Raw genomic sequence first — 26,128 nt, forward strand, 5'->3', positions numbered from 1 at the left:
AAAAAAATGGATTCTGAGATATCTTCATCCAAAAATATTTGAAATTAATTTCACGACGGCTACAATTTGGTAATTGGATTCATGATTTTTGTAATAAGCTGAAAATCAAATACAAAACTAATTGAAATCACAATTGGAAATTGATGACATGGGTTATATCGTCTATGGCCAGGGCACGTGAGGCAGTTGCTATAAGATTTTTTTCTTCATCAGATGTAATATCTGCAATAGCGATTACATTTTTTCCACTAAGGGTTAGTAGATAGATTCTATCATGGAAGCTAGGAAGGATCTTCGTTCAAAATTCTGGTTATGGGACATCAAAGTGGAAGTCATTACCTACATTTTGATGTACGCCATGTGCTCCAACAGTGTTTTTGAACGAGGATATCCCTGATTCCAAGTTTTCCACTGGGGGGGCAGAATATAGATTCTACCATGGAAGCCAAGAACGGACTTCGTTCAAAATTCCGCTAATGGGACATCAAAGTGGAGGTCATTACCCACATTTTGATGTATGCCATGAGTTCCAACAGTGTTTTTGGACGAAGATATCCCTGATTCCAAGTTTTCCATTGGGGACAGAACATAGATTCTACCATGGAAGCCAAGAACGGACTTCGTTCAAAATTCCGCTATTGGGACATCAAAGTGGAGGTCATTACCCACATTTTGATGTATGTCATGTGTTCCAACAGTGTTTTTGAACGAAGATATCTCTGATTCCAAGTTTTCCACTGGGCGGGTAGAACATACATTTTACCATGGAAGCCAGGAACGGACCTCGTTCAAAATTTCGCTAATGGGACATCAAAGTGGAGGTCATTACCTACATTTTGATGTATGTCATGAGTTCCAACAGTGTTTTTGAACGAAGATATCCCTGATTCCAAGTTTTCCACTGGGTTGGGCAGAACATAGATTCTACCATGGAAGCCAGGAACGGACTTCGTTCACAATTCCGCTAATGGGACATCAAAGTGGAGGTCATTACCCACATTTTTATGTATGTCATGTGTTCCAACAGTGTTTTTGAACGAAGATATCTCTGATTCCAAGTTTTCCACTGGGTTGGGCAGAACATAGATTCTACCACAGAAGTCAGAAACGGACTCCGTTCAAAATTCTGCTTACGGCACATCAAAGTGGAAGTCATTACCTACATTTTGATGAACGCCATGTGCTCCAAGAGTGTTTTTGGACGAAGATATCCCGGTTTCCATTTTTGACACCTTTAGATCACATTGAGAATGTTTCTTAATGTGAAGGTTCAATTATTTTCAATAAAAATGCATTCATGAAGAAAACGCGGTAACAATGAAATTCGAAAGTTGTGGCAACTCCGGTGGATTGGTTTGTTGTCGTTCAAAATTTAGAATAATAAAATAATTTTATTTATTATTTTATTAAAAATGAAGATCTCACGGTACAGCACAAACAGAAATGGTAAACATATTAGTGTTTTTATTGTTCGCTATGTTGTACATCAAAATATTCCACAGCCATAGCGTTTTGGCGCCAATACGTGAATTGGCATGCAAACTGAGAAAGAAGGGAACAACAGAATTCATTCAGGAATATGATTTATGGAGAAGGCAATCGCCGTGAACAAATTGGATGTGTTGGAGGTAGTATGGAAATTATTATCTGCACTCCTGATCGTTTAAATTGTACAAACGAATGTTATTGACACAGCCACTATTACTTATCCATTTTTAGATGAAGCTCGGATTCGGAAGATATCATTGGATATACGGCCCGATAAACAACCCGTAATGACAAGTGCTAGGAGTCCGACATTTTACCGACGGTTATTTGAACAATCCCATACCGGTGCGTGATGTATCATTGGATTTGGTCGAGCAAACAATCGAAATTGTTGAAAAGAATGAAAAATTCTATTTCGCTATTGCAGATATTATCTCTGGGGAAGTAAACAATCTTATAGCAACTGATATCGCCTCATGTGACCTGGTCACAGTAGATATAACCCATGTCATCAATTTCCAGTTCCGAAATATCGAAGAATACAGTAAAAGTGCTATATTTAGTTATAGAACTCGATCCGATTGGGGCATAGCATCGGAATTAATTCCTATACCTGAAGAAGCTGGTCAGGATATACCATCTGACTCCCGACCATGGCTGAACCTTTTGCTAAAACCAAAGAACGCTGTGCTGAAGAAGCACATAAAATTAATCGAACGCAATGTGGTAGAGTAGGCGTTAGTTATGGCGGTCGTAGTGGTAGTAAATAACATGGAAAATCTTCCAAACGACCTATGAATTAGCACAAACATTTTTATTGATTCCATAAAAATCTATTACATATTCATTAGTAACGTTAAAGGTGATTTTTTATTAAAATATGTATGTAGTAACATTTTTGCTGTTAAAGGTGGGTACTATGTTCGAGTTGAAAATTATTTTATTTTCTCGATTACTTTTTCTAAAATAATCAAAATTGTAAATGAAAACAAACATAATTCTGCTAAAGCTAGACGAAATCTCGATAAAAAAATAAAATGAGCATCAATTAAATTTAATTATCTTCTTCAAATTAAACTATTTGAATGAAGTAACCACGAAAATTTCAACGGGAAAAGCGAACATAGTACAGACCTTAAAATGAAAGTTTTAGATTTGTATAAACAAATGTAAAGAGAATCTCATTCCATTCGAGTTTATGAATTAAAACTAAACAAAATTTCTATATGTTACTTTTTTAATTTAATTTATATACTTTTTTAATTGGACATAAAAAAATACTTGATTAAAAAATTAATTGATTTCATAAGAAAATTTCAATCAATTTTTTAATTGATTCAATTAAATATTTAGTTGACTGTGTTAAATTTGATTAAAAAATTGATTGATTAATTACATTTTTAATAGTTTGTTGACTTAAAGATTTTGTCTTCCAATTTTTTGATAAAAGGTTAAGGTTAAATAAAACTCAAATAAAGGGTGATTCTTTTGAGGTTAGGATTTTCATGCATTAGTATTTGACAGATCACGTGGGATTTCAGACATGGTGTCAAAGAGAAAGATGCTCAGTATGCTTTGACATTTCATCATGAATAGACTTACGATCTGCCACAACGTCGAATTTTCAGTGAATGGGCCCTAGAAAAGTTGGCAGAAAATCCGCTTTTTTATCGACAAATTTTGTTCAGCGATGAGGCTCATTTCTGGTTGAATGGCTACGTAAATAAGCAAAATTGCCGCATTTGGAGTGAAGAGCAACCAGAAGCCGTTCAAGAACTGCCCATGCATCCCGAAAAATGCACTGTTTGGTGTGGTTTGTACGCTGGTGGAATCATTGGACCGTATTTTTTCAAAGATGCTGTTGGACGCAACGTTACGGTGAATGGCGATCGCTATCGTTCGATGCTAACAAACTTTTTGTTGCCAAAAATTTAAGAACTGAACTTGGTTGACATGTGGTTTCAACAAGATGGCGCTACATGCCACACAGCTCGCGATTCTATGGCCATTTTGAGGGAAATCTTCGGAGAACAATTCATCTCAAGAAATGGATCGGTAAGTTGGCCACCAAGATCATGCGATTTGACGCCTTTAGACTATTTTTTGTGGGGCTACGTCAAGTCTAAAGTATACAGAAATAAGCCAGCAACTATTCCAGCTTTGGAAGACAACATTTCCGAAGAAATTCGGGCTATTCCGGCCGAAATGCTCGAAAAAGTTGCCCAAAATTGGACTTTCCGAATGGACCACCTAAGACGCAGCCGCGGTCAATATTTAAATGAAATTATCTTCAAAAAGTAAATGTCATGGACCAATCTAACGTTTCAAATAAAGAACCGATGAGATTTTGCAAATTTTATGCGTTTTTTTTTTTAAAAAAGTTATCAAGCTCTTAACAAATCACCCTTTAGAAACATCTGGAGTTTTTTCATTCCAGATTAAAACCAAATATATATTTTAACAAAATTAAAAATTTTTTAAATATTTTAATAATAATAAATGAATTGAATTTATAAGTTAAAATCATATTGTTTTTTTACCCACCTTCATCTATGTAGTGAAAAAAATGGATTCTGAGATATCTTCATCCAAAAATATTTAAAATTAATTTCACGACGGCTACAATTTGGTAATTGGATTCATGATTTTTGTAATAAGTTGAAAATCAAATACAAAAATAGTTGAAATCACAATTGGAAATTGATGACATGGGTTATATCGTCTATGGCCAGGGCACGTGAGACAGTTGCTATAAGATTTTTTTCTTCACCAGATGTAATATCTGCAATAGCGATTACATTTTTTCCACTAAGGGTTAGTAGATAGATTCTATCAATATATAGAGAATATAGATTCTACCATGGAAGCCAGGAACGGACATCGTTCAAAATTCCGCTAATGGGATATCAAAGTGGAGGTCAATACCTACATTTTGATGTATGCCATGAGTTCCAACAGTGTGTTTGGACGAAGATATCCCTGATTCCAAGTTTTCCATTGGGGACAGAACATATATTCTACCATGGAAGCCAAGAACGGACTTCGTTCAAAATTCCGCTATTGGGACATCAAAGTGGAGGTCATTACCCACATTTTGATGTATGTCATGTGTTCCAACAGTGTTTTTGAACGAAGATATCTCTGATTCCAAGTTTTCCACTGGGCGGGTAGAACATACATTTTACCATGGAAGCCAGGAACGGACTTCGTTCAAAATTTCGCTAATGGGACATCAAAGTGGAGGTCATTACCTACATTTTGATGTATGTTATGAGTTCCAACAGTGTTTTTGAACGAACATATCCCTGATTCCAAGTTTTCCACTGGGGGGCAGAACATAGATTCTACCATGGAAGCCAGGAACGGACTTCGTTCACAATTCCGCTAATGGGACATCAAAGTGGAGGTCATTACCCACATTTTGATGTATGTCATGTGTTCTAACAGTGTTTTTGAACGAAGATATATCTGATTCCAAGTTTTCCACAGGGTTGGGCAGAACATAAATTTTATCATGGAAGGCAGGAACGGACTTCGTTCAAAATTTCGCTAATGGGACATCAAAGTGTTGGTCATTACCTACATTTTGATGTATGTCATGAGTTCCAACAGTGTTTTTGAACGAAGATATCCCTGATTCCAAGTTTTCCACTGGGGGGCAGAACATAGATTCTACCATGGAAGGCAGGAACGGACTTCGTTCAAAATTCCGCTAATGGGACATCAAAGTGGAGGTCATTACCTAAATTTTGATGTATGTCATGTGTTCCAACAGTGTTTTTTAACGAAGATATCCCTGATTCTAAGTTTTCCACTGGGGGGCAGAACATAGATTCTACCATAGAAGTCAGAAACGGACTCCGTTCAAAATTCTGCTTACGGCACATCAAAGTGGAAGTCATTACCTACATTTTGATGTACGCCATGTGCTGCAAGAGTGTTTTTGGACGAAGATATCCCAATATGCGTTGGTGACTACGACTGTACGAATGATTCGAGAAAAACAATGAAATGAAATGAATGTGCACAAAATGATTGCGTTTGCAAAGACAACGACTTCGGAAAACACATATGCATAGTCAACAGCCACAAGCGTACGAAGTAAAACGACTAACGACTGAAATGTTAGCAGCAAATTTATTAACAGCAAAATGAACTGTCAAAGAAACGACTAAAATGACTACGGAAAAATATTTTGACTATTAAGACAAAGTATTTTTTTTATTTCGTTCGCACTTCGAGTTGTTATACCCTAAACCACATAGTGGTCAGGGTATAATAACTTTGATCGGCCAAAAATGTGCCTACCAGAAATATTGGTTTTAGACCCCATAAAATATATACCGATCGACTCAGAATCACCTCCCGAGTCGATCTAGCCCTTGGTGTCCGTCCGTCTGTCCATGTATTTGTTGTTCACAGGATTCCGGTCGCAATTATTAACCGATTTTGATGAAATTTGGCAAAGGGTGTTTTTTTGGCACAAGGAACGCTATTGAATTTGGAAGAAATTAGATCAAATTTAGATATAGCTCCCATATATATGTATCGCCCGATTTCGACAAATTTGGCCATATAACCCTTATTTATCAACCAATCTTACTCAAATTTGGTTTATTATAATCTTTCATAATACTAGCAATATGTGCAAAAAATCATCGTGATCGGTTCCGATTTAGATATAGCTCCCATATATATGTATCGCCCGATTTCGACAAATTTGGCCATATAACCCTTATTAATCAACCAATTTTACTCAAATTTGGTTTATTATAATCTTTCATAATACTAGCACTATGTGCAAAAAATCATCGTGATCGGTTCCGATTTAGATATAGCTCTCATATATATGTACCGCCCGATTTTTCTAAATTTGGCTATAAAGCCCTTATTTATCAACCGATGTTACTCAAAGTTGGCTGAATATAATATTCTATAGCACTAACTATATGTGCAAAAAATCATCGAAATCGAATCAGATATAGATATAGCTCCCATATATATGTATAGACCGATTTTCCCAAATTTGGCCAGAGAACCCTTATTTATTAACCGATCATATTCAAATTTGGCTAAATCTAGTCCTCTATAGTACTAATGGTATGTGCAAAATTTCATCGCAATCGGTTCAGATTTAGATATAGCTCCCATATATATGTTTCGCCCGATTTTGAAAAATTGGCCCTAATAATTACTATGTTTGGCCATAGAGGTCACATTTCTTAACTAATCTTATTAATATATTGCACAAGGTAAACTGCTGTGGTATCAACTAAACCTGCAGAATATTATCCAAATTGATTCAAATTTAGACATAGCTTTTATATATATGCATTGCTCGATTTTACCAAAATTGGACTTAATACTCTCATTTATTAACCAATGTTACTCTATTTCAAATTTTGGTGTACTAGTAGATCATATTTCTACTTATTTATAGGTCTTATATAATAATATTGCACGATTTTTACAAATTAGGATTTATTACTCACATTAATTGTGAGATTTAGTCTTTTTTAATAATGGTCTTAATATTGGTGGCATAGCCCGTGTTACCAGAAGTAGGAGAAATTCCTTACATGTCGGTTTTTTCCAATATTGAACGTCTTGTCGGGACGTAGGGACGCAATTTAGGGATTTTTCACTCAACACAATTTTTTATAATTTTTACATATTTGTGGCCCTAGAGCAGGAATTGAGAAGCCGTGCCAAAAAAATCTACAAAACATTGAAGCTAATCTATACCAAACAAATATTTCTATAGAAAATTTTGCAAACATTTTATTTCTGTAGAAAATTTTGTTAAAATTTTATATCTTCACAAAATTTTGTCAAAATTTTATTTCTATAAAAAATTCTGGCAAAACTTTTTGTCCAAAAAATTCTTTTTCAAATTTTTATTTCTATAGAACATTTTTTTAAAAATATTTTTTCTATAGAAAAAAAAAATATTTTATATGGATTTTTCCCAAAATTTTATTTTTATAGAACAATTTCTCAAAAAAAAAATGATAGAAATTTTTCAAAATTTTATTGGTATATAAGCTGATCTACCAAACAGATTAATTACAATTTTTGGTAGAATTCTCCCCGCATTTTATTTGTTTTAAGGTAATAAAGTACATAAAACCATGTTTGTTTTGTAAAGTTTGTTAAAATTTAAAAAAAAAAAAAAAACTGTTGTAGAGAACATTTTTTGGGAATGTAGGGGAAAGTAGGGGACGGTTTTGTCCTTGTAGGATAAACGGAAAATTTTACACTACTGACTGTAGCTCCTAATATCAAACATTTCTGTTCAGATTGAGACAAAGGACCCATAAACATATACCCCTTAACTCTTCTTAAATATGGAACTGCGGTTTATCTACCAAACCTATTGCAATGTTACCCCTCAAATGCTTATGTTTACTAGTTCAGAAGAGGTGGTTTGGGTATGATATAGTCGGCCCCGCCCGACTTTCTACTTTACTTACTTGTTTTTGTTTTGTTATTAATGCAAAATGTAGTCAAATCATAGTTATCATTTAATTCAGTGATTTATTTGTATTTATATTCAGCCAACAATTTGTTTGTTAATTTTTTGTTAAATTAGTAAATAAAAATAATAAATAAAGTAAATTGAAGAATTTTATCTACAAATTTTTTTTTAGTCGTCATTGTTATCCGAATCTATGTCTTCAAACAGAGGCAAGTGATCAATAGCGCTGTCGAGATAGGAAGGATTAAGTTTGACCATAAGAACGTTTTCTAAGGTTTCGTGATTGAGACGATTTCGATTGTCCGATAAAATCAACTTCAAAGAAGAGAAAGCACGCTCGATTGTAACCTAAAATTACGATGTTAAGGCTCAATAAGAAAACGAATCGTTTGATAATACTTTGATACAAATTTTCGGTTACCTGAGTGGGTGGAATTCCAAAGCAAACGTTAGCAAGGGCAAATAATTCTGGATATGTGAACTGCTTTCCATACCAAAAGTCTAGTACATTTGTTTCAACCCGTTGATATGGTAATTTAAAGTTTTCAATTTTGGAATATGCGTCCATGGCGTCATTATTTTGACACTTATAATTATTCGACAGGTATTCATTGAGGTATGCATCCTCGTCTTCCAAAACATCAAATGCTTCACAGCTGTTGGCATTACTAGCATTTGTTTTTTCGGGTACTAAGACACCAATTGATTTTACTCTATCATAAAGTCTTTTTAAGTAATTTATTGCTTCTTGTTTTTGTTCCGTAGTGAGAGTGTAAGCAAACCGTGGATCCAAGAATAAACAGGCATTTAAACTTTCATTTTTTAAGAGCTTGGTTGTTCTGAGTGCAATACAACTTATAAGTTTATTTCCGATTTTTTGTATAAAAGAAGCTTTATTTTCAGCATTGTTTTCAACAATTTTCATAGTCATTATTTTACACTTTAACCATTGTGCATAAAAATTGCCATAGTGCAATTGCTCCTCTTGAAACTTGATTATAGTTTTTTGAAGTGGCTCAAATACGGCACAATAACTGCTTACAAAATCCCAAAAATCATTACTCAGTTCAAAATTTTCATCATGAGATTTGTTTGTAATGGAGTCGACATGCTCTAAAACCTCTTTGGCTTTATAAATGCTACATATCATATTATAAGTTGATCCCCAACGAGTAGGACAGTCAAGTTGCGGCAAACTTAACTTCTTTACTTCAAAAATCTCGCGGTATCCATTAGAATTTTTTTTTACATATTTCACAAAGTTTCTACAGTTAATTATGAAGCTCTTTATGTTTATGTCTTTTGTAACATCTAGAGCACATAGTTGAGCTGTATGCGCTGCACAACGACAAATTTGTATATCACCTATTTTCAGGTCATGGAAGTCCTCGGAAAGTTCAATGTTTTTAAGGTAAACTTCATTTGATTCATCATCCTCACCGTCGTCATTCAACGCAAAGTGCGACAAAATCTTTGTTGTCTTAATCATATTTGCGCCATTATCAGATGTTATTGATACAACTTGATTTAAACTTACGTTGTATTTGCTCAACACATTTATAATTTCAGTCGCCAGATTACGGGAAGAACTTGATGCAGTGCCTTTTAGTTCCATCATACCCAAAATTGTCGAAGTGATTGTTTTGTTTTTTATAAATTGTGCACTTATTCCAAATATGTTACGTGACAATCTCGTGGCACTATCAATTTTTAATGATATTAGTCTTTGATTAAGCTCCGTTTTTATACTATTTTTTATGTCAATTACGACTGATTTTAAAACTTTTTTGCAGTTGCTGCTGTTTAAGCGAAAACTTTTATTAAATTTTTCACCCAAGCCACGGCAAATTGGGTCTATAATGTTTCTCATATTGTCTGAATTTAAAACATTAAATGGTACACTGTCTTCGGTTACTAGGCCGATGTAACTCCGAAATAGTTGCTTTTTGCTTATCTCAATTTTAACAGTTTGTTTTCTGATTTTTTTTTAACTGTACCACTGGAACTCGTGTTTTCCTGATCACTTATTGTCATGTCATGCATTTTAATTAAATGCGATTTTAAGTTAAAAAGCCTATTTTTTTTAGTTCACTGCCGCATATTTTACATTTTGCATTTTCATTGTCTTCACAAATATTAAACTTCTCTAATATTACACTTTTGTTTAGCCTTGGTGCCATTATGATCATTTTCTGCACTGCTTGTTGCAAACAAAACACACGACTAAACAGCAAACTCAAACGACTTACGCATATTCATTCCCTAACAACTACAACACAATTCTCTTTACTGCCGTTAGTCTTTAGTCATTTTCGTCAAAATTACTATTGCTATTTGCTATCGACTTCTAAAGGGTGATTCTTTTGAGGTTAGGATTTTCATGCATTAGTATTTGACAGATCACGTGGGATTTCAGACATGGTGTCAAAGAGAAAGATGCTCAGTATGCTTTGACATTTCATCATGAATAGACTTACTAACGAGCAACGCTTGCAAATCATTGAATTTTATTACCAAAATCAGTGTTCGGTTCGAAATGTGTTTCGCGCTTTACGATGAGGCTCATTTCTGGTTGAATGGCTACGTAAATAAGCAAAATTGCCGCATTTGGAGTGAAGAGCAACCAGAAGCCGTTCAAGAACTGCCCATGCATCCCGAAAAATGCACTGTTTGGTGTGGTTTGTACGCTGGTGGAATCATTGGACCGTATTTTTTCAAAGATGCTGTTGGACGCAACGTTACGGTGAATGGCGATCGCTATCGTTCGATGCTAACAAACTTTTTGTTGCCAAAAATGGAAGAACTGAACTTGGTTGACATGTGGTTTCAACAAGATGGCGCTACATGTCACACAGCTCGCGATTCTATGGCCATTTTGAGGGAAAACTTCGGAGAACAATTCATCTCAAGAAATGGACCGGTAAGTTGGCCACCAAGATCATGCGATTTGACGCCTTTAGACTATTTTTTGTGGGGCTACGTCAAGTCTAAAGTCAACAGAAATAAGCCAGCAACTATTCCAGCTTTGGAAGACAACATTTCCGAAGAAATTCGGGCTATTCCGGCCGAAATGCTCGAAAAAGTTGCCCAAAATTGGACTTTCCGAATGGACCACCTAAGACGCAGCCGCGGTCAACATTTAAATGAAATTATCTTCAAAAAGTAAATGTCATGGACCAATCTAACGTTTCAAATAAAGAACCGATGAGATTTTGCAAATTTTATGCGTTTTTTTTTTTTAAAAAAGTTATCAAGCTCTTAACAAATCACCCTTTATATGTGCGTAGTCGTTGTTGTTGCAGACCAAATCATTTTATGTGTAAAGGTGGAATTACATAACATGCGATCATGCATGCGTACGTTGTATTCGAATGCGTTGACGAATACGACTCTTCAATTGAGTTACACAGTATGCGTCGGAATACCAATGAATTTACTGATTACATTCCTTGCCTCTGCGCTTTTTGTTATGTTTTTGTATTCCACACACTTTTTAAAGTATAGAACTTTATGTATTTTAAATTCAATCAATAATTTCTCGTCAATATTTTAAATTGTTTTTCGTTTCTTGATTTGTTTACATGTTGTTTAATGTTGTCAACGCACCCGACGCATTGAAAAGTTAAAAGTTCGTCAACTTTATGCGTCATATGCATACGTTACTTTTGTCGTGTAACTCAAACAATTGTAGTTATAACATTTTAACTTTTTTTGACAAAAGCATATAACGTACGCACGCATGACCGCATGGTATGTAATTCCACCTTAAAACCAAAAATTGTGCATTGGCTATACACGGCAGTGGTTAGACCTATAATGCTATATGGTGTTGTAGTCTGGTGGCCGGCACTTCAGAAACCGACTGGTTTAGATAAAGTTCAGCGTATGGCGTGTATGTGTATTTCAGGCGCATTCAGCAAGACAGGAACAAATTCCCTTAATGTCATGCTGCATCTATTGCCTTTAGACATTTTGGCCAAACAGTCAGCTGCAACAACGGCTGTGCGGTTGCGCGAACTATCGCTGTGGTCGGAAAAAGGTTACGGTCACAGTTCTGTCCTCAAAACAATGTCAGATGTGCCTAACGTAGTGGATTACACCTTGGCGAGTCCACTTTTCGACAAAAAGTTTGAGACTCTAATCCCCAACAGTGAGGCGTGGTGCACACAGACCCCGGGGAATAAAGAATATATAGATTTCTACACTGATGGCTCCAAATTGGATGGACAAGTGGGTTTCGGAGTATATTCTAATGATTTGGAACTTCAAATAGCGAAAAGATTACCTAATCACTGTAGTGTTTTTCAGGCTGAAATATTAGCAATAAGAGAGGTGGCGAATTGGCTGAGAAGTAATGTTCCAAAAAATGTGGGCATTAATATATACTCAGACAGTCAACCTGCAATAAAATCCTTGGACTCTGTGTTCCTCAACTCGAAAACGGCCATCGATTGTCGCAAATCTCTCAATGAGATGGCTGAGCAGTACAATATTCACCTAATATGGGTGCCTGGCCATAGGAACATACCGGGGAACTGCGAAGCCGATGAGTTGGCAAGGCTAGGAACTACCTTACATATTCCAGGGGAACTAGAATTTGTTGGTATGCCACTAGCTACCTGCAAGCTCATGCTGCGTGAGAAGGCTGTTATGATGGCAAATGTTCGATGGGAGAATTGCAAGGGTTGTAACGACACCAAGCAAATATGGCCCCATTTCAACTTAAACCGCACACTAGATATGCTAATGTTCTCGAGACGTCAGATATCACTCCTGATATCTGCTATAACGGGTCGCTGCCTGATAGGAGATTTTGCAAAAACTATTGGCGCGAAGTATAATGACTATTGTATGAGCTGTCATGATGCGGAGGAAAAAGAATCAATTAAACACCACTTGTGTGAGTGTCCTGCATTTTGTGTAAAGCGCAAGCAACTTTTAGGAGCATATAGCTTCAGATTACTGGCGGATCTGGAAAACGTTAACTTAAGCAGTCTGCTAATGTTTTTGGAACAATCTGGTTGGTTCAACAAAGAAAAATAATCAAGATAGGTACTTTTAGTTAATGTGGTATCACAATGGACTGAATAGTCTAAGTGAGCCTGAATCTTAAACGGGCTGCCACTTTAACCTAACCTAACCTAACCATCTTCCGAATCTGAGGGTCAAAACCCATATCCAAAATACGATGAGCTTCATCTAAAAATGGATAAGTAATAGTGGCTGTGTCAATAACATTCGCTTATACAATTTAAACGATCAGGAGTGCAGATAATAATTTCCATACTACCTCCAACACATCCAATTTGTTCACGGCGATTGCCTTCTCCATAAATCATATTCCTGAATGAATTCTGTTGTTCCCTCCTTTCTCAATTTGCATGCCAATTCACGTATTGGCGCCAAAACGCTATGGCTGTGGAATATTTTGATGTACAACATAGCGAACAATAAAAACACTAATATGTTTACCATTTCTGTTTGTGCTGTACCGTGAGATCTTCATTTTTAATAAAATAATAAATAAAATTATTTTATTATTCTAAATTATGAACGACAACAAACCAATCCACCGGAGTTGCCACAACTTTCGAATTTCATTGTTACCAAGTTTTCTTCATGAATGCATTTTTATTGATAATAATTGAACCTTCACATTAAGAAACATTCTCAATGTGATCTAAAGGTGTCAAAAATGGAAACCGGGATATCTTCGTCCAAAAACACTCTTGGAGCACATGGCGTACATCAAAATGTAGGTAATGACTTCCACTTTGATGTGCCGTAAGCAGAATTTTGAACGGAGTCCGTTTCTGACTTCTATGGTAGAATCTATGTTCTGCCCCCCCCCAGTGGAAAACTTAGAATCAGGGATATCTTCGTTAAAAAACACTGTTGGAACACATGACATACATCAAAATGTAGCTAATGACCTCCACTTTGATGTCCCATTAGCGGAATTTTGAACGAAGTCCGTTCCTGCCTTCCATGGTAGAATCTATGTTCTGCCCCCCAGTGGAAAACTTGGAATCAGGGATATCTTCGTTCAAAAACACTGTTGGAACTCATGACATACATCAAAATGTAGGTAATGACCTCCACTTTGATGTCCCATTAGCGAAATTTTGAACGAAGTCTGTTCCTGCCTTCCATGATAAAATTTATGTTCTGCCCAACCCAGTGGAAAACTTGGAATCAGAGATATCTTCGTTCAAAAACACTGTTGGAACACATGACATACATCAAAATGTGGGTAATGACCTCCACTTTGATATCCCATTAGCGGAATTGTGAACGAAGACCGTTCCTGGCTTCCATGATAAAATTTATGTTCTGCCCCCAGTGGAAAACTTGGAATCAGGGATATCTTCGTTCAAAAACACTGTTGGAACTCATGACATACATCAAAATGTAGGTAATGACCTCCACTTTGATGTCCCATTAGCGAAATTTTGAACGAAGTGCGTTCCTGGCTTCCATGGTAAAATTTATGTTCTACCCGGGCAGTGGAAAACTTGGAATCAGAGATATCTTCGTTCAAAAACACTGTTGGAACACATGACATACATCAAAATGTAGGTAATGACCTCCACTTTCATGTACCATTAGCGGAATTTTGAACGAAGTCCGTTCCTGCCTTCCATGGTAGAATCTATGTTCTGCCCCCCAGTGGAAAACTTGGAATCAGGGATATCTTCGTCCAAAAACACTGTTGGAACTCATGGCATACATCAAAATGTAGGTATTGACCTCCACTTTGATGTCCCATTAGCGGAATTTTGAACGATGTTCGTTCCTGGCTTCCATGGTAGAATCTATATTCTGCCCCCACCCCCAGTGGAAAACTTGGAATCAGGGATAGCCTCGTTCAAAAACACTGTTGGAGCACATGGCGTACATCAAAATGTAGGTAATGACTTCCACTTTGATGTCCCATAACCATAATTTTGAACGAAGATCCTTCCTAGCTTCCATGATAGAATCTATCTACTAACCCTTAGTGGAAAAAATGTAATCGCTATTGCAGATATTGCATCTGGTGAAGAAAAAAATCTTATAGCAACTGTCTCACGTGCCCTGGCCATAGACGATATAACCCATGTCATCAATTTCCAATTGTGATTTCAATTATTTTTGTATTTGATTTTCAGCTTATTACAAAAAATCATGAATCCAATTACCAAATTGTAGCCGTCGTGAAATTAATTTCAAATATTTTTGGATGAAGATATCTCAGAATCCATTTTTTTCACTACATAGATGAAGGTGGGTAAAAAAACAATATGATTTTAACTTATAAATTCAATTCATTTATTATTATTAAAATATTTTAAACATTTTTAATTTTGTTAAAATATATATTTGGTTTTAATCTGGAATGAAAAAACTCCAGATGTTTTTATTTGAGTTTTATTTAACCTTAACCTTTTGTCAAAAAATTGGAAGACAAAATCTTTAAGTCAACAAACTATTAAAAATGTAATTAATCAATCAATTTTTTAATCAAATTTAAAACACAGTCAATTAAATTTTTAATTGAATCAATTAAAAAAATTAATTGAAATTTTCTTATGAAATCAATTAATTATATAATCAAGTATTTTTTTATGTCCAATTTAAAAAAGTATATAAATTAAATTAAAAAAGTAACATAAAGAAATTTTGTTTAGTTTTAATTCATAAACTCGAATGGAAGGAGATTCTCTTTACATTTGTTTATACAAATCTAAAACTTTCATTTTAAGGTCTGTACTATGTTCGGTTTTCCCGTTGAAATTTTCGTGGTTACTTCATTAAAATAGTTTAATTTGAAGAAGATAATTAAATTTAATTGATGCGCATTTTATTTTTTATCGAGATTTCGTCAAGCTTTAGCAGAATTATGTTTGTTTTCATTTACAATTTTGATTATTTTAGAAAAAGTAATCGAGAAAATAAAATGATTTCCAACTCGAACATAGTACCCACCTTTAACAGCAAAAATGTTACTACATACATATTTTAATAAAAAATCACCTTTAACGTTACTAATGAATATGTAATAGATTTTTATGGAATCAATAAAAATGTTTGTGCTAATTCATAGGTCGTTTGGAAGATTTTCCATGTTATTTATTACCACTACGACCGCCATAACTAACGCCTACTCTACCACATTGCGTTCGATTATGTGCTTCTTCAGCACAGCGTTCTTTGGTTTTAGCAAAAGGTTCAGCCATGGTCGGGAGTCAGATGGTATATCCTGACCAGCTTCTTCAGGTATAGGAATTAATTCCGATGCTATGCCCCAATCGGATCGAGTTCTATAACTAAATATAGCACTGTTACTGTATTCTTCGATATTTCGGAACTGGAAATTGATGACATGGGTTACATCTTCTATGACCAGGTCACATGAGGCGATATCAGTTGCTATAAGATTGTTTACTTCACCAGAGATAATATCTGCAATAGCGAAATAGAATTTTTCATTCTTTTCAACAATTTCGATTGTTTGCTCGACCAAATCCAATGATACATCACGCACCGGTATGGGATTGTTCAAATAACCGTCGGTAAAATGTCGGACTCCTAGCACTTGTCATTACGGGTTATTTATCGGGCCGTATATCCAATGATATCTTCCGAATCTGAGGGTCAAAACCCATATCCAAAATACGATGAGTTTCATCTAAAAATGGATAAGTAATAGTGGCTGTGTCAATAACATTCGCTTGTACAATTTAAACGATCAGGAGTGCAGATAATAATTTCCATACTACCTCCAACACATCCAATTTGTTCACGGCGATTGCCTTCTCCATAAATCATATTCCTGAATGAATTCTGTTGTTCCCTTCTTTCTCAATTTGCATGCCAATTCACGTATTGGCGCCAAAACGCTATGGCTGTGGAATATTTTGATGTACAACATAGCGAACAATAAAAACACTAATTTGTTTACCATTTCTGTTTGTGCTGTACCGTGAGATCTTCATTTTTAATAAAATAATAAATAAAATTATTTTATTATTCTAAATTATGAACGACAACAAACCAATCCACCGGAGTTGCCACAACTTTCGAATTTCATTGTTACCAAGTTTTCTTCATGAATGCATTTTTATTGAAAATAATTGAACCTTCACATTAAGAAACATTCTCAATGTGATCTAAAGGTGTCAAAAATGGAAACCGGGATATCTTCGTCCAAAAACACTCTTGGAGCACATGGCGTACATCAAAATGTAGGTAATGACTTCCACTTTGATGTGCCGTAAGCAGAATTTTGAACGGAGTCCGTTTCTGACTTCTATGGTAGAATCTATGTTCTGCCCCCCCAGTGGAAAACTTAGAATCAGGGATATCTTCGTTAAAAAACACTGTTGGAACACATGACATACATCAAAATGTAGCTAATGACCTCCACTTTGATGTCCCATTAGCGGAATTTTGAACGAAGTCCGTTCCTGCCTTCCATGGTAGAATCTATGTTCTGCCCCCAAGTGGAAAACTTGGAATCAGGGATATCTTCGTTCAAAAACACTGTTGGAACAAATGACATACATCAAAATGTGGGTAATGACCTCCACTTTGATATCCCATTAGCGGAATTGTGAACGAAGACCGTTCCTGGCTTCCATGGTAGAATCTATGTTCTGCCCCCCAGTGGAAAACTTGGAATCAGGGATATCTTCGTTCAAAAACACTGTTGGAACTCATGACATACATCAAAATGTAGGTAATGACCTCCACTTTCATGTACCATTAGCGGAATTTTGAACGAAGTCCGTTCCTGCCTTCCATGGTAGAATCTATGTTCTGCCCCCCAGTGGAAAACTTGGAATCAGGGATATCTTCGTTCAAAAACACTGTTGGAACTCATGACATACATCAAAATGTAGGTAATGACCTCCACTTTGATGTCCCATTAGCGAAATTTTGAACGAAGTCCGTTCCTGCCTTCCATGATAAAATTTATGTTCTGCCAAACCCAGTGGAAAACTTGGAATCAGGGATATCTTCGTTAAAAAACACTGTTGGAACACATGACATACATCAAAATGTAGGTAATGACCTCTACTTTCATGTACCATTAGCGGAATTTTGAACGAAGGCCGTTCCTGCCTTCCATGATAAAATTTATGTTCTGCCCCCAGTGGAAAACTTGGAATCAGGGATATCTTCGTTCAAAAACACTGTTGGAACTCATGACATACATCAAAATGTAGGTAATGACCTCCACTTTGATGTCCCATTAGCGAAATTTTGAACGAAGTGCGTTCCTGGCTTCCATGGTAAAATTTATGTTCTACCCGGGCAGTGGAAAACTTGGAATCAGAGATATCTTCGTTCAAAAACACTGTTGGAACACATGACATACATCAAAATATGGGTAATGACCTCCACTTTGATGTCCCATTAGCGGAATTTTGAACGAAGTCCGTTCTTGGCTTCCATGGTAGAATCTATGTTCTGCCCCCAGTGGAAAACTTGGAATCAGGGATATCTTCGTCCAAAAACACTGTTGGAACTCATGGCATACATCATAATGTAGGTATTGACCTCCACTTTGATGTCCCATTAGCGGAATTTTGAACGATGTTCGTTCCTGGCTTCCATGGTAGAATCTATATTCTGCCCCCACCCCCAGTGGAAAACTTGGAATCAGGGATAGCCTCGTTCAAAAACACTGTTGGAGCACATGGCGTACATCAAAATGTAGGTAATGACTTCCACTTTGATGTCCCATAACCATAATTTTGAACGAAGATCCTTCCTAGCTTCCATGATAGAATCTATCTACTAACCCTTAGTGGAAAAAATGTAATCGCTATTGCAGATATTACATCTGGTGAAGAAAAAAATCTTATAGCAACTGTCTCACGTGCCCTGGCCATAGACGATATAACCCATGTCATCAATTTCCAATTGTGATTTCAATTATTTTTGTATTTGATTTTCAGCTTATTACAAAAAATCATGAATCCAATTACCAAATTGTAGCCGTCGTGAAATTAATTTCAAATATTTTTGGATGAAGATATCTCAGAATCCATTTTTTTCACTACATAGATGAAGGTGGGTAAAAAAACAATATGATTTTAACTTATAAATTCAATTCATTTATTATTATTAAAATATTTTAAACATTTTTAATTTAGTTAAAATATATATTTGGTTTTAATCTGGAATGAAAAAACTCCAGATGTTTTTATTTGAGTTTTATTTAACCTTAACCTTTTGTCAAAAAATTGGAAGACAAAATCTTTAAGTCAACAAACTATTAAAAATGTAATTAATCAATCAATTTTTTAATCAAATTTAAAACACAGTCAATTAAATTTTTAATTGAATCAATTAAAAAAATTAATTGAAATTTTCTTATGAAATCAATTAATTATATAATCAAGTATTTTTTTATGTCCAATTTAAAAAAGTATATAAATTAAATTAAAAAAGTAACATAAAGAAATTTTGTTTAGTTTTAATTCATAAACTCGAATGGAAGGAGATTCTCTTTACATTTGTTTATACAAATCTAAAACTTTCATTTTAAGGTCTGTACTATGTTCGGTTTTCCCGTTGAAATTTTCGTGGTTACTTCATTAAAATAGTTTAATTTGAAGAAGATAATTAAATTTAATTGATGCGCATTTTATTTTTTATCGAGATTTCGTCAAGCTTTAGCAGAATTATGTTTGTTTTCATTTACAATTTTGATTATTTTAGAAAAAGTAATCGAGAAAATAAAATGATTTCCAACTCGAACATAGTACCCACCTTTAACAGCAAAAATGTTACTACATACATATTTTAATAAAAAATCACCTTTAACGTTACTAATGAATATGTAATAGATTTTTATGGAATCAATAAAAATGTTTGTGCTAATTCATAGGTCGTTTGGAAGATTTTCCATGTTATTTATTACCACTACGACCGCCATAACTAACGCCTACTCTACCACATTGCGTTCGATTATGTGCTTCTTCAGCACAGCGTTCTTTGGTTTTAGCAAAAGGTTCAGCCATGGTCGGGAGTCAGATGGTATATCCTGACCAGCTTCTTCAGGTATAGGAATTAATTCCGATGCTATGCCCCAATCGGATCGAGTTCTATAACTAAATATAGCACTGTTACTGTATTCTTCGATATTTCGGAACTGGAAATTGATGACATGGGTTACATCTTCTATGACCAGGTCACATGAGGCGATATCAGTTGCTATAAGATTGTTTACTTCACCAGAGATAATATCTGCAATAGCGAAATAGAATTTTTCATTCTTTTCAACAATTTCGATTGTTTGCTCGACCAAATCCAATGATACATCACGCACCGGTATGGGATTGTTCAAATAACCGTCGGTAAAATGTCGGACTCCTAGCACTTGTCATTACGGGTTATTTATCGGGCCGTATATCCAATGATATCTTCCGAATCTGAGGGTCAAAACCCATATCCAAAATACGATGAGTTTCATCTAAAAATGGATAAGTAATAGTGGCTGTGTCAATAACATTCGCTTGTACAATTTAAACGATCAGGAGTGCAGATAATAATTTCCATACTACCTCCAACACATCCAATTTGTTCACGGCGATTGCCTTCTCCATAAATCATATTCCTGAATGAATTCTGTTGTTCCCTTCTTTCTCAATTTGCATGCCAATTCACGTATTGGCGCCAAAACGCTATGGCTGTGGAATATTTTGATGTACAACATAGCGAACAATAAAAACACTAATTTGTTTACCATTTCTGTTTGTGCTGTACCGTGAGATCTTCATTTTTAATAAAATAATAAATAAAATTATTTTATTATTCTAAATTATGAACGACAACAAACCAATCCACCGGAGTTGCCACAACTTTCGAATTTCATTGTTACCAAGTTTTCTTCATGAATGCATTTTTATTGAAAATAATTGAACCTTCACATTAAGAAACATTCTCAATGTGATCTAAAGGTGTCAAAAATGGAAACCGGGATATCTTCGTCCAAAAACACTCTTGGAGCACATGGCGTACATCAAAATGTAGGTAATGACTTCCACTTTGATGTGCCGTAAGCAGAATTTTGAACGGAGTCCGTTTCTGACTTCTATGGTAGAATCTATGTTCTGCCCCCCCCAGTGGAAAACTTAGAATCAGGGATATCTTCGTTAAAAAACACTGTTGGAACACATGACATACATCAAAATGTAGCTAATGACCTCCACTTTGATGTCCCATTAGCGGAATTTTGAACGAAGTCCGTTCCTGCCTTCCATGGTAGAATCTATGTTCTGCCCCCAAGTGGAAAACTTGGAATCAGGGATATCTTCGTTCAAAAACACTGTTGGAACAAATGACATACATCAAAATGTGGGTAATGACCTCCACTTTGATATCCCATTAGCGGAATTGTGAACGAAGACCGTTCCTGGCTTCCATGGTAGAATCTATGTTCTGCCCCCCAGTGGAAAACTTGGAATCAGGGATATCTTCGTTCAAAAACACTGTTGGAACTCATGACATACATCAAAATGTAGGTAATGACCTCCACTTTCATGTACCATTAGCGGAATTTTGAACGAAGTCCGTTCCTGCCTTCCATGGTAGAATCTATGTTCTGCCCCCCAGTGGAAAACTTGGAATCAGGGATATCTTCGTTCAAAAACACTGTTGGAACTCATGACATACATCAAAATGTAGGTAATGACCTCCACTTTGATGTCCCATTAGCGAAATTTTGAACGAAGTCCGTTCCTGCCTTCCATGATAAAATTTATGTTCTGCCAAACCCAGTGGAAAACTTGGAATCAGGGATATCTTCGTTAAAAAACACTGTTGGAACACATGACATACATCAAAATGTAGGTAATGACCTCTACTTTCATGTACCATTAGCGGAATTTTGAACGAAGGCCGTTCCTGCCTTCCATGATAAAATTTATGTTCTGCCCCCAGTGGAAAACTTGGAATCAGGGATATCTTCGTTCAAAAACACTGTTGGAACTCATGACATACATCAAAATGTAGGTAATGACCTCCACTTTGATGTCCCATTAGCGAAATTTTGAACGAAGTGCGTTCCTGGCTTCCATGGTAAAATTTATGTTCTACCCGGGCAGTGGAAAACTTGGAATCAGAGATATCTTCGTTCAAAAACACTGTTGGAACACATGACATACATCAAAATATGGGTAATGACCTCCACTTTGATGTCCCATTAGCGGAATTTTGAACGAAGTCCGTTCTTGGCTTCCATGGTAGAATCTATGTTCTGCCCCCAGTGGAAAACTTGGAATCAGGGATATCTTCGTCCAAAAACACTGTTGGAACTCATGGCATACATCAAAATGTAGGTATTGACCTCCACTTTGATGTCCCATTAGCGGAATTTTGAACGATGTTCGTTCCTGGCTTCCATGGTAGAATCTATATTCTGCCCCCACCCCCAGTGGAAAACTTGGAATCAGGGATAGCCTCGTTCAAAAACACTGTTGGAGCACATGGCGTACATCAAAATGTAGGTAATGACTTCCACTTTGATGTCCCATAACCATAATTTTGAACGAAGATCCTTCCTAGCTTCCATGATAGAATCTATCTACTAACCCTTAGTGGAAAAAATGTAATCGCTATTGCAGATATTACATCTGGTGAAGAAAAAAATCTTATAGCAACTGTCTCACGTGCCCTGGCCATAGACGATATAACCCATGTCATCAATTTCCAATTGTGATTTCAATTATTTTTGTATTTGATTTTCAGCTTATTACAAAAAATCATGAATCCAATTACCAAATTGTAGCCGTCGTGAAATTAATTTCAAATATTTTTGGATGAAGATATCTCAGAATCCATTTTTTTCACTACATAGATGAAGGTGGGTAAAAAAACAATATGATTTTAACTTATAAATTCAATTCATTTATTATTATTAAAATATTTTAAACATTTTTAATTTTGTTAAAATATATATTTGGTTTTAATCTGGAATGAAAAAACTCCAGATGTTTTTATTTGAGTTTTATTTAACCTTAACCTTTTGTCAAAAAATTGGAAGACAAAATCTTTAAGTCAACAAACTATTAAAAATGTAATTAATCAATCAATTTTTTAATCAAATTTAAAACACAGTCAATTAAATTTTTAATTGAATCAATTAAAAAAATTAATTGAAATTTTCTTATGAAATCAATTAATTATATAATCAAGTATTTTTTATGTCCAATTTAAAAAAGTATATAAATTAAATTAAAAAAGTAACATAAAGAAATTTTGTTTAGTTTTAATTCATAAACTCGAATGGAAGGAGATTCTCTTTACATTTGTTTATACAAATCTAAAACTTTCATTTTAAGGTCTGTACTATGTTCGGTTTTCCCGTTGAAATTTTCGTGGTTACTTCATTAAAATAGTTTAATTTGAAGAAGATAATTAAATTTAATTGATGCGCATTTTATTTTTTATCGAGATTTCGTCAAGCTTTAGCAGAATTATGTTTGTTTTCATTTACAATTTTGATTATTTTAGAAAAAGTAATCGAGAAAATAAAATGATTTCCAACTCGAACATAGTACCCACCTTTAACAGCAAAAATGTTACTACATACATATTTTAATAAAAAATCACCTTTAACGTTACTAATGAATATGTAATAGATTTTTATGGAATCAATAAAAATGTTTGTGCTAATTCATAGGTCGTTTGGAAGATGTTCCATGTTAGTTACTACTTACGACCGCCATAACTAACGCCTACTCTACCACATTGCGTTCGATTATGTACTTCTTCAGCACAGCGTTCTTTGGTTTTAGCAAAAGGTTCAGCCATGGTCGGGAGTCAGATGGTATATCCTGACCAGCTTCTTCATGTATAGGAATTAATTCCGATGCTATGCCCCAATCGGATCGAGTTCTATAACTAAATATAGCACTGTTACTGTATTCTTCGATATTTCGGAACTGGAAATTGATGACATGGGTTATATCTTCTATGACCAGGTCACATGAGGCGATATCAGTTGCTATAAGATTGTTTGCTTCACCAGAGATAATATCTGCAATAGCGAAATAGAATTTTTCATTCTTTTCAACAATTTCGATTGTTTGCTCGACCAAATCCAATGATACATCACGCACCGGTATGGGATTGTTCAAATAACCGTCGGTAAAATGTCGGACTCCTAGCACTTGTCATTACAGGTTGTTTATCGGGCCGTATATCCAATGATATCTTCCGAATCTGAGGGTCAAAACCCATATCCAAAATACGATGAGCTTCATCTAAAAATGGATAAGTAATAGTGGCTGTGTCAATAACATTCGCTTGTACAATTTAAACGATCAGGAGTGCAGATAATAATTTCCATACTACCTCCAACACATCCAATTTGTTCACGGCGATTGCCTTCTCCATAAATCATATTCCTGAATGAATTCTGTTGTTCCCTTCTCAATTTGCATGCCAATTCACGTATTGACGCCAAAACGCTATGGCTGTGGAATATTTTGATGTACAACATAGCGAACAATAAAAACACTAATATGTTTACCATTTCTGTTTGTGCTGTACCGTGAGATCTTCATTTTTAATAAAATAATAAATAAAATTATTTTATTATTCTAAATTATGAACGACAACAAACCAATCCACCGGAGTTGCCACAACTTTCGAATTTCATTGTTACCACGTTTGCATTTTTGCATTTTTGCATTTTTATTGAAAATAATTGAACCTTCACATTAAGAAACATTCTCAATGTGATCTAAAGGTGTCAAAAATGGAAACCGGGATATCTCCGTCCAAAAACACTCTTGGAGCACATGGCGTACATCAAAATGTAGGTAATGACTTCCACTTTGATGTGCCGTAAGCAGAATTTTGAACGGAGTCCGTTTCTGACTTCTATGGTAGAATCTATGTTCTGCCCCCCAGTGGAAAACTTAGAATCAGGGATATCTTCGTTAAAAAACACTGTTGGAACACATGACATACATCAAAATGTAGCTAATGACCTCCACTTTGATGTCCCATTAGCGGAATTTTGAACGAAGTCCGTTCCTGCCTTCCATGGTAGAATCTATGTTCTGCCCCCAGTGGAAAACTTGGAATCAGGGATATATTCGTTCAAAAACACTGTTGGAACTCATGACATACATCAAAATGTAGGTAATGACCACCACTTTGATGTCCCATTAGCGAAATTTTGAACGAAGTCCGTTCCTGCCTTCCATGATAAAATTTATGTTCTGCCCAACCCTGTGGAAAATTTGGAATCAGAGATATCTTCGTTCAAAAACACTGTTGGAACACATGACATACATCAAAATGTGGGCAATGACATCCACTTTGATGTCCCATTAGCGGAATTTTGAACGAAGTCCGTTCTTGGCTTCCATGGTAGAATCTATGTTCTGTCCCCAATGGAAAACTTGGAATCAGGGATATCTTCGTCCAAAAACACTGTTGGAACTCACAGCATACATCAAAATGTAGGTATTGACCTCCACTTTGATGTCCCATTAGCGGAATTTTGAACGATGTCCGTTCCTGGCTTCCATGGTAGAATCTATATTCTGCCCCCCCACCCCCAGTGGAAAACTTGGAATCAGGGATATCCTCGTTCAAAAACACTGTTGGAGCACATGGCGTACATCAAAATGTAGGTAATGACTTCCACTTTGATGTACCATTAGCGAAATTTTGAACGAAGTCCGTTCCTGCCTTCCATGGTAGAATCTATGTTCTGCCCAACCCAGTGGAAAACTTGGAATCAGGGATATCTTCGTTCAAAAACACTGTTGGAACTCATGACATACATCAACATGTAGGTAATGACCTCCACTTTGATGTACCATTAGCGAAATTTTGAACGAAGTCCGTTCCTGCCTTCCATGGTAGAATCTATGTTCTGCCCAACCCAGTGGAAAACTTGGAATCAGGGATATCTTCGTTCAAAAACACTGTTGGAACTCATGACATACATCAAAATCTAGGTAATGACCTCCACTTTGATGTACCATTAGCGAAATTTTGAACGAAGTCCGTTCCTGCCTTCCATGGTAGAATCTATGTTCTGCCCAACCCAGTGGAAAACTTGGAATCAGGGATATCTTCGTTCAAAAACACTGTTGGAACTCATGACATACATCAAAATGTAGGTAATGACCTCCACTTTGATGTCCC

At 35.5% G+C, this 26,128-nt stretch overlaps 5 protein-coding genes across 12 annotated transcripts in view; 2 read left to right on the forward strand and 3 right to left on the reverse strand.

Moving 5' to 3' along the window:
• LOC142226008 (putative ATP-dependent RNA helicase DDX43) overlaps positions 1-13,543 on the reverse strand; it is a 505,423-nt gene extending 491,880 nt beyond the window's left edge. The window contains exons 1-3 of one of the 2 annotated variants that reach the window (XR_012719562.1): positions 13,439-13,543; positions 13,257-13,382; positions 12,972-13,165 (exon numbers count right to left, since the gene is read on the reverse strand). The gene's annotated coding sequence lies outside the window, so the exon portion shown is untranslated. Of the gene's footprint in view, positions 1-12,971; positions 13,166-13,256; positions 13,383-13,438 lie in introns of those variants that run through there. The other variant, XM_075295867.1, reaches the window with a different exon arrangement.
• LOC142226005 (putative ATP-dependent RNA helicase DDX43) overlaps positions 1-26,128 on the forward strand; it is a 247,474-nt gene that overhangs the window by 126,580 nt on the left and 94,766 nt on the right. The gene's annotated exons all lie outside the window — the stretch shown is intronic.
• On the forward strand, positions 1,344-3,842 carry LOC142226006 (putative ATP-dependent RNA helicase DDX43). The gene is made up of 3 exons (XM_075295865.1): positions 1,344-1,628; positions 1,720-1,833; positions 1,916-3,842. The coding sequence occupies exons 1-3, from the start codon at positions 1,580-1,582 to the stop codon at positions 2,221-2,223; spliced, it is 471 nt and encodes a 156-aa protein (XP_075151980.1). The 5' UTR covers positions 1,344-1,579; the 3' UTR covers positions 2,224-3,842.
• LOC142225992 (putative ATP-dependent RNA helicase DDX43) lies at positions 15,619-17,035 on the reverse strand. 3 transcript variants are annotated; one of them, XR_012719559.1, is made up of 4 exons: positions 16,911-17,035; positions 16,729-16,854; positions 16,494-16,637; positions 15,619-16,439 (listed from the first exon to the last, which is right to left on the reverse strand). XR_012719559.1 is itself a non-coding variant. In XM_075295842.1 (4 exons), the coding sequence occupies exons 3-4, from the start codon at positions 16,549-16,551 to the stop codon at positions 16,110-16,112; spliced, it is 360 nt and encodes a 119-aa protein (XP_075151957.1). In that variant the 5' UTR covers positions 16,552-16,637; positions 16,729-16,854; positions 16,911-17,034; the 3' UTR covers positions 15,619-16,109. The 3 variants fall into 3 exon arrangements, 2 of the variants coding, with proteins under 2 accessions (XP_075151957.1, XP_075151958.1); XM_075295842.1 differs by having other exon boundaries at positions 15,619-16,411; positions 16,911-17,034; XM_075295843.1 differs by lacking the exon at positions 16,911-17,035 and having other exon boundaries at positions 15,619-16,411; positions 16,729-16,900.
• On the reverse strand, positions 19,414-24,605 carry LOC142225993 (putative ATP-dependent RNA helicase DDX43). 4 transcript variants are annotated; one of them, XM_075295846.1, is made up of 4 exons: positions 24,495-24,605; positions 24,317-24,438; positions 24,082-24,225; positions 23,209-23,999 (listed from the first exon to the last, which is right to left on the reverse strand). In XM_075295846.1, the coding sequence occupies exons 2-4, from the start codon at positions 24,363-24,365 to the stop codon at positions 23,698-23,700; spliced, it is 495 nt and encodes a 164-aa protein (XP_075151961.1). In that variant the 5' UTR covers positions 24,366-24,438; positions 24,495-24,605; the 3' UTR covers positions 23,209-23,697. The 4 variants fall into 4 exon arrangements, with proteins under 4 accessions (XP_075151960.1, XP_075151961.1, XP_075151962.1 ...); XM_075295845.1 differs by lacking the exons at positions 23,209-23,999; positions 24,495-24,605 and adding an exon at positions 19,414-20,206 and having other exon boundaries at positions 24,317-24,487; XM_075295847.1 differs by lacking the exon at positions 24,317-24,438 and having other exon boundaries at positions 24,495-24,599.

This window comes from Haematobia irritans, chromosome 2 (genome assembly GCF_050003625.1).
Source record: "Haematobia irritans isolate KBUSLIRL chromosome 2, ASM5000362v1, whole genome shotgun sequence".
In the NCBI taxonomy this organism is placed as follows: Eukaryota; Metazoa; Arthropoda; class Insecta; order Diptera; family Muscidae; genus Haematobia; species Haematobia irritans.